Genomic DNA, 9,604 nt, shown 5'->3' on the forward strand with positions numbered 1-9,604 from the left:
CAAACAGGTTCACAAAATCTGGCATGATATCAGTGCAGTGAACATATTTACATTTTTCACTTTAGAAAAGGTAGAAAGGTTCAGACAAGCAGTGCCGGCTTAATGCAAGGGCTTTAGGTGCTGCAGCACAGGGCTAGCCTGGCATGGCCAGACTAATATCACTGTGAGGATATTAGTCTGGAATCTCTGTGTGGAACCTGCATTTCCAAGGGGGAGATTAAATATAATCTCAACAAAAATCCACACAGTTTCAAGTACAAAGTAACTCTAATCAACAATGACATCATGGACTTCACCTGGTCCAGAAGAGAGAAGTTGTTAATCATTTAAACCCTATATCTTCAGTTGACTGTGTGGTCCCATAGGGCTCCATACAAGGCCCAATCCTATACATAATATAGTGTGTGTGGCAAAACTTTTCAAAATGTGTCAAAATCTTACATCACAACGCATTGCAGTGGGACACGTGGTGAGCTTGTAGATCTGCTGTTTTTTTTTGTTGAAAATGAAAATGTGAAGTAATTTTGAACCTTTTAACACAAACCTTCTCTTATGGGGGTCCCTGGCACACAATCTTTTCAGATGGGGGTCCGCAACCAAATACATATCAATTTAGGGGTCCTTAACATGAAAATGTTTGTGAAACTGTGTTTTGAAAAACAGAATAGGGGCTGTAGTCTGGAAGCATAAACATTTAATTTGCATAACTAAGTTCTACATTTTGATCTGTACTTTTGCGTATGTAATTCAGTTAGACAGTCAGTTAGGCGGGGCCTATACGGTGGCTATATCACATCACCTGTGACCTGTCCTTCAATCTGTCTGGATGATCAGGATACTGCTGATCCTCTCCCACATCAGTCAGCTTCAAGTTCAACTCCTGATGAAGAAAACATGATACAATACAGTATCAGTTTACGATCAAATATAAATTCATAATATATACATATTGTGTATTAAAAGTAATTCAATGAATAAGATGAAAATTCGAATACATTCTGATGTACCATTTCATAGCTTTGTGTCATGTATGTAAACTGACATCAATGATGTCCATGTTGGATGTCATATGTATTTCTAGATTCCTTCCTTAAACTTTTGTGCTACTGTATCACATTGAATCATTACTACCCCTGCATCGTTTGATATAACTAATAATCATGAATATCTATATGGTATATAACCTTTATATGAAAGGTACACTAAAGGTACCTCATAGTCTGACTGCCACTGTGTGTGTGTGTGTGTGTGTGTGTGTGTGTGTGTGTGTGTGTGTGTGTGTGTGTGTGTGTGTGTGTGTGTGTGTGTGTGTGTGTGTGTGTGTGTGTGTGTGTGTGTGTGTGTGTGTGTGTGTGTGTGTGTGTGTGTGTGTGTGTGTGTGTGTGTGTGTGTGTGTCTGTGTGTGTGTGTGTGCCAGGGGTGGCTATAACTGGATGTGTACAAAGGCCGTCTGACATTCACAAGGTCCCTAATTACATGAATTAAAGGTGCAGTAAGTGATTTTTGTTAAAATAATTGTGATAGTACTCATTACTATAGTGTTGTTCAGTAACAGTGTTAAATAGCTCTATATTGTGATAGTAATCATTACTATAGAGTGTTTGTTCAGTAACAGTGTTAAATAGCTCTATATGGTGAGTCACCCTGCTCACGGCCCAGCCGGAGCATTCCTGACATCACTTCCTGTGCACATCCACGAGCCTCCTGAGCTTGTTGTAACAAGACACTGGCCTCTTGGCCGAACATGGCCAATGGTTCAATAGGCAGCTTCATCGGACAAGCTCGGTCCTCCTGCCGCAGCTTAGACTGGGACAGCCACAGATGGCTTCTCACCGACCAGAGAGCTGCCATAGCCTTGCCTGTTCCTCAAACAGCCTGGGGAGCCTGCAAGCATTTATTGAGCTCTTCATGTTCTCTGTCATATTAAAAGTCTTGCATTTTGGACAGCTGTGCCTCTGGCTCTTTGTTCTGCCATTGTTCTACCTTCTCCTTACTCACACCAGCTTCTTAAACAGTTGGTCTTGGCACATGTGCCTGGGTCACACACCTGCTGCTGACAGCACACCTGTCTGCAGCATCCAGATGCAAAGCATCCATGGTTTGCAGAAATGTGCGATGGCAATTATTTTTTCTTCTACTTTTTATGCCTTTATTGATAGGACAGTAGTTTGACAGGAAATGGGAGATGGGGAGTGACACGCAGCAAAGTCCGCCGCGCCGAGATCAGGACTCGAACCTGCAACACGTTGTCAGGCTACACTGAGCCTAGGTGCCCGGACCGCTACGCCAGCGGTTTGGACTATGGCAATGCCTTTGATTGGGCTGTGACATACATTCACTCTATGGCGCTGCTGCTATACATTATATTAAGGTTGTTGTGTGTGCCGGCCTTTTTTCTTTTAAATTAAAGTGATACCTTCTTTAAAAAAAAACATAAAAAGGGTAATTTAATACAACATCTGATCTTACCAAGGCTCTCCAACAGATGGGGTTCGTGTTGTTTAAGGGCATCGTAAAATGCTGCTCTGACATGTGTTCCACCTGGATCTAGCACCTTTATATACAGCGTCCTCATTTGGTCCATAGATGTCTCCTCAGCTTTAATCTTATGATAGAGCTCTGGATGAACTATGGTTCCAAGACTGTCTGCTATAGGCATGACCATGCACACCTTTTGGATCAAATGTGCCCTGTTCTGCGTCACAAACTGTGCAGCTTGTTCTGTAAGAGGAAAAAAGAGTGGTTGAGATAAATATGTAACAGAAAATAATGTCATTATATGAATGATAAAAAAAGCTCTCATATGCACATCCCCACGTAAATAGTAGTGTAACAACTGGTACATTTATAGCAAGGACAGAAAGAAAAGAACAATGTCACCTGTGAGTAAGTCAGCATTGTTCTGAAGCTCTAGTGGTTTCCCACTGTACTTTTCTTTTTGTTTTTGTTCATTTATTGAGCTCCTCATCTGTCATATTAAAAGTATTGCATTTGGACAGCTGTGCCTCTGGCTCTTTGTTCTGCCATTGTTCTACCTTCTCCTGACTCACACCAGCTTGTTAAACAGTTGGTCTTGGCACATGTGCATGGGTTACACACCTGCTGCTGACAGCACACCTGTCTGCAGCATCCAGATGCAATGCATCCATGGTTACTTACAAGTGTGTGTGGGGTGTGTGGAGTGGATACGCTGCATTTGTATGATTTAATTTGTGTTTATTATGTACTTGTATATTATAAGTATAATGGATGTCAGGAAAAAAAAGGAAAAAAAGAACATTAGGAATCGGGAATTGGAACCGTTAGGAACCGGAATCGTTAGGAGGGAATCGGAACCGTTAAAATCCTAACGAGTCCATGACCATGTTTTCAATAGGAACTAACCTTGTCACAGTCAGTGTGTGAAGTGCTTAACAAGTTTATAATTAACTGATATTAAAGGTAGGGTAAGTGATATTTTAGCTGTGAGGTTCTCAGTTCGATCCCGGGCTCCCCCAGAGTTAGTGTGGAAGTGTCCTTGAGCAAGACACTGAAACCCTAATTGATGAGCAGGTTGGTGCCTTGCATGGTTTCCTCTGCCATCGGAGTGTGAATGTGTGTGTGAATGTGTGTGTGAATGGGTGAATGTAATGCACAATCTAAACCGCTTTGGATAAAAGCGCTATATAAATGCACCATTTACCCTTCGTTTTTCCGTTTTTCTCAATATTTATACTGTAAACCTTTTGGATTGAAATTCATTCGATTTCCCCTACCAGTTTTATAGCAGTTGCAGCCACCGTACGGCAGCATGTGCGGTCCTCTGACGTAGCTTGCCCCAAAACACAGTCGCCCCGGGGTATATCCGGTGGTATTCACCTGGTCTTCCTAAAACTAACCTCAGTAAACTATGCCAAACCTAATCTTATTCCTAGACCTAACCTCGGTATAAAGGTGCCAAAATCTAAACTTATTCCTAAGCTTCTCCACAGTAAAACTATGCCTAACCCTTAACTTACTTCGAACCATATCCTCAGTAAAACAAATACAAGAATACTAGAACCGCTGGTACGTGAAAAAATGGGGGTGAGTGTGTTTTGGGGCAAAGCTTCCGCATTACTTTGGCATAATGTCGACGCCGAAAAAAGTTGGGAGAAAGCGGCATGTTGAAGTGGACAGGGGACATGTTGAAGTGGACAGGGGACATGTTGAAGTGGACAGGGGACATGTTGAAGTGGACAGAGGACATGTTGAAGTGCACAGAGGACATGTTGAAGTGGACAGAGGACATGTTGAAGTGGACAGAGGACATGTTGAAGTGGACAGAGGACATGTTGAAGTGGACAGAGGACATGTTGAAGTGGACAGAGGACATGTTGAAGTGGACAGAGGACATGTTGAAGTGGACAGAGGACATGTTGAAGTGGACAGAGGACATGTTGAAGTGGACAGAGGACATGTTGAAGTGGACAGAGGACATGTTGAAGTGCACAGAGGACATGTTGAAGTGCACAGAGGACATGTTGAAGTGGACAGAGGACATGTTGAAGTGGACAGAGGACATGTTGAAGTGGACAGAGGACATGTTGAAGTGGACAGAGGACATGTTGAAGTGCACAGAGGACATGTTGAAGTGGACAGAGGACATGTTGAAGTGCACAGAGGACATGTTGAAGTGGACAGAGGACATGTTGAAGTGGACAGAGGACATGTTGAAGTGGACAGAGGACATGTTGAAGTGGACAGAGGACATGTTGAAGTGGACAGAGGACATGTTGAAGTGGACAGAGGACATGTTGAAGTGGACAGAGGACATGTTGAAGTGGACAGAGGACATGTTGAAGTGGACAGAGGACATGTTGAAGTGCACAGAGGACATGTTGAAGTGCACAGAGGACATGTTGAAGTGGACAGAGGACATGTTGAAGTGGACAGAGGACATGTTGAAGTGGACAGAGGACATGTTGAAGTGGACAGAGGACATGTTGAAGTGCACAGAGGACATGTTGAAGTGGACAGAGGACATGTTGAAGTGCACAGAGGACATGTTGAAGTGGACAGAGGACATGTTGAAGTGGACAGAGGACATGTTGTCAGAAAGCACCAGGTTCTTACTCTGTCTCTCGGCTGCATCATTAGATGAGCTGACCACTCTCTGGATCTCCACTTTGTCCAACACCACCGTCTAGTAGGACACACACACACACACACACACACACACACACACACACACACACACACACACACACACACACACACACACACACACACACACACACACACACACACACACACACACACACACACACACACACACACACACACACACACACACACACACAGCAGTGCATCCATTAAACACACCACTGTTTACAACAAACACACATGACAGCATACATGGTTTGGTTGAATGCTGTGTGTGTGTGTGTGTGTGTGTGTGTGTGTGTGTGTGTGTGTGTGTGTGTGTGTGTGTGTGTGTGTGTGTGTGTGTGTGTGTGTGTGTACCTTGTTAGTGAACTGGTCCAGGTAACTGTGTGCATTGGCGTCCTGGACCCTCAATAGACCCAGGGTCTCCAGCCTGAGGCTGTCCAGCAGAGAGGCCTTGTCCTGGGCATCCACCGCCTCCTGCACCTGCCTCACCGCAGCCAGCACTGGATGGATGCACGCACGCACACGCACACACACACACACACACACACACACACACACACACACACACACACACACACACACACACACACGTTGTGTGAATATACTTTTATTGCTCCTAGTATCGATGATTTCTTGCGTATTATTGTATGTCTTTATATGTCTTGATGAATTGAATACACAGGACCACAATGGAAACAAACTCCCAGGGCTTTTTGTGTTATCCTTTTAACATTATTGTAGAACTGACTGTATGTTTTTTTACATATGTATTTTGGATCTTCTCAGTGAGATGTCTCCCGCGTGTAACTGCGTAGAATGGGTGAAAGACTCCACTGTGTTTGTGTTACTACTGTGCTATGGAAACGGTAGGTATGGGTCGTAACGAGGTGGTGCGAGGCCATGTGGACCAGGGCGGTGTGGTGTGATGCGGGGCAGGACTGCTGTGTTGAAACCTGGCATATTTGATCGATAACTTCAAATGTGAGGTGGACTCGGGCAAATACTGTGGCATGGTCATGTTGGACCTCCAGAAGGCATTTGAAGGCATTAAATCACTCTATACTGATTGATAAGGCAATCGGTCAATCATCAAGATCTGTATCTGGCTCTCCGACAACAAACTATCATTACACCTGGGTAAAACTGAATCCATCCTCTTTGGTTCTAACCTTAGCAAGGCTGAGAGTTTCACGATCAAAGCGATCAAAGCGATCAAAGCGATCAAAGAGGCAAACCTCTCCGGTAACAAAATGGCCGAAAGACTGATCAAAAAGGTCAACCAAAGAACACACTTTTTGTATAGGATTGGCCGTCAGTAAGAATACTCTGAAGAATCTTGCAGGGGCCCTCATACAAGGTTGTTATGATTATGCATGCTCCTCATGGTATCACAACACCTCCAAGGCCTTAAAAACAAGGCTCCAAACATCCCAAAACAAACTAGTAAGGCTACTTCTTGGCCTCAATCACAAAACCCATCTAACCCCTGCTCATTTTGCGAGGATTGGATGGCTTAGGGTTGAGGACAGAGTACAGCAACTTGCTATGGGCCTGGTCTTCAAGATACACGACAACATTGGTATCCCCCTGTATTTGTCAAAATACTTCCAAAACGTTAATGAAGTCCACGATCATAACACCAGAGGCAGCTCCACAAATCATGTTCAACCCAGATTTGGCTCAACAAAGGGAATGAACTCGTTCTCATGCTATTCATCAAAAATGTGGAATGCCATACCAAAAGGAGTAAAGGAGTGTAAAACCCTACTCACTTTCAAAACTGCCCTAAAGATACACCTTCAGGAGGCTGCAATTCGAAAATGGCCCCTGTTTACGTCTTAACCTACCCCCCCAACCCCCCCCCCTCCCCATTTTTTCCTTCACTTGTACATATTTTTACTCTTCATACCAGTAACCTGTAAGCTGATTGTATGACGCTCTGTATAGTAGTGTGTATATCTGTCTGTCTCTTAAATGTCATCATGATTTGTGTGCATGGGGATCTCATCTTAAACAAGCTCAGTGCTTAATGAGTCTACCAGTTTAGTAGACCTTGTATTGTGAATTTGTACTTCCATGTACTGTTGTTCTCATGTCTTACTAAATAAAGTGCATCAATCAATCAATCAATCAATCGGTTTTGATCAGTGAACTGGATGAATCCTATCTGGAACGGAACCCTGTCCTTCCTCCTCCCAGTGAGCTGTGGTGTTCCTCAAGGAAGCATACTAGGGCCTTAACTGTTCCTAATGTACGTTAACAACATGACATCAGCATGTGACTGCAATTTGTTCTGGTTTGCAGATGACTCGGCTCTGTAAAATCTGTCAATCAGAGTGGGTGACAATGTTATCACAAGGAAAGAAGAGATTACGTATATGGGTTGTATTTTAGATTAAACAAATATTTCCGGTGATAATCCCCCCCCCCCCCCCCCGGATTTGGCACAGACATGGGAGTGAATTAACTTTACGCCATAAAAGAACACCTGTCTGCAATTTTGAACAGGACCTAGACAACCAGACTTCTAGCTTGTCAACATAAATTGACCCGGTTCTTACTTTGTGTCTCGGCCTTGGCTGCATCATTACAGGACATGACCACTCTCTGGATCTTGTCTTTGTCCAACACCACCGTCTAGTAGGACACGCACGCACGCACGCACGCACGCACGCACGCACGCACGCACACACACACACACACACACACACACACACACACACACACACACACACACACACACACACACACACACACACACACACACACACACACACACACACACACACACACACACACACACACACACACACACACACACACGCAGTGTATCCATTAAACACACATGACAGCATACACATTAAACCACATTTTTACTGATTGGTCAATCAGTGAATTCATTGGTGTGTTATTTTTCAATAATGACCTCTGAACTCAATAACAGAGCGCTGTCTAATCAAAGACTCAGCAGGTGGTGAGGTGTGTGTGTGTGTGTGTGTGTGTGTGTGTGTGTGTGTGTGTGTGTGTGTGTGTGTGTGTGTGTGTGTGTGTGTGTGTGTGTGTGTGTGTTTGTGTACCTTGTCAGTGAGCTGGTCCAGATACATGTGTGTGTTGGCGGCCTGGACCCCCTGCAGACCCAGGGCCTCCAGCCTGAGGCTGCCCAGCAGAGAGGCCTTGTCCTGGGCATCCACTGCCTCCTGCACCTGCCTCACCGCAGCCTGTACCAGCCTCACTGGATAGATGGACACACACACACACACACACACACACACACACACACACACACACACACACACACACACACACACACACACACACACACACACACACACACACACACACACACACACACACACACACACACACACACACGTTATGTGAATAAACTTTCATTGCTCCTAGTATTGATGATTTCTTGTATAGTATTGTATGTCTTTATATGTCTTGATGAATTGAATACACAGGACCTCAAAGGAAACCAACTCCCACGGCTTTTTGTGTTATCCTTTTAGCATTATTGTAGAACTGTAACTTTAGTACCTCTGTACTTTTTGCAAACTGTTAATAAAGTGTTCAATCAATCAAGACATTGTCGTTAGCGCGATATCATGATGGCAATATCGTTTGATCACATTGATTGATTTCCACCTACCTCTGAGAGGAATCGATAGATCATTCCTTCCGATCTTCTCCAGAACATTAGCCACGACTTGAATCGCATTATTGTGACAGGTCTGCGTGATCAGATTTGTGGTTTGACCCTGGTCAGCTACCTCTAGTTTAGAGAATGGGATCACCTTGAGCTGCTGCAGTTCAAACTGGAAATCCTTCCAGTTATTGCGTCCAAGCTCCTCCAGAATGCCCTTGATCAAGCTACTATCACCTGTCTCCATGTTTGATTCCTGTATCATTTGGGATGGGTTAGTCACAAATCAGTGTTCCAGTGGTGTAGTTCTACAAGAGTCCACTAGATGGTGCACAGTAACCACATTAAAATAATAAGAAAGCTAGAATAGGGGTTAGATATAAATGTTTTGTTCACTTAACCCATTAAGACCTGAGGCTGATTCTACGAATGTCTCCTAAATCCTAACAGTATATGTTGCTATATCAGTGGTTCTCAAACTTTTTCATCTCATGACTCAATCCAAGATGTCAGACAGAAGTGACAAATCAAGCATGACTCACCAATGGAAGGGTTAGTAACAATCAGTTGTTTTCTTCCGTTTCTATCAGGACATCACTGAAAACATGTTTCTATCAGGACATCACTGAAAACAAAGAAATATAAATGTTAGACATGACCTCACAATTCATTTAATGAACGTATAATCTGCAAGTACGATCCTAAGACATCAAATCTATTGTTTGTTGTGTATGTTACAGTACATGCAGGAGAATCAGTCTATATAGTCCAACTACGGTATATCCATGAGATTGGTGCAAAAAAGGGGAAATAAAGTAGGCAGAAACT

General features: G+C 43.6%; 1 protein-coding gene across 1 annotated transcript; it reads right to left on the reverse strand.

Annotated features, from left to right (window-relative positions):
* Window positions 1-790: 790 nt before the first annotated feature.
* Window positions 791-9,384, reverse strand: LOC311033449 (uncharacterized protein; the record flags this gene model as incomplete). Its single annotated transcript, XM_084040960.1, has 9 exons — window positions 9,319-9,384; window positions 8,783-9,032; window positions 8,208-8,362; window positions 7,692-7,767; window positions 5,485-5,630; window positions 5,095-5,164; window positions 2,531-2,721; window positions 1,681-1,806; window positions 791-880 (listed from the first exon to the last, which is right to left on the reverse strand). Exons 2-9 carry the CDS (start codon window positions 9,021-9,023, stop codon window positions 791-793), a joined length of 1,095 nt encoding a protein of 364 aa, XP_083897086.1. The 5' UTR covers window positions 9,024-9,032; window positions 9,319-9,384.
* Window positions 9,385-9,604: the final 220 nt, after the last annotated feature.

Source organism: Gymnoscopelus microlampas (assembly GCF_963454915.1).
Source record: "Gymnoscopelus microlampas genome assembly, chromosome: 18".
NCBI lineage: Eukaryota > Metazoa > Chordata > Actinopteri > Myctophiformes > Myctophidae > Gymnoscopelus > Gymnoscopelus microlampas.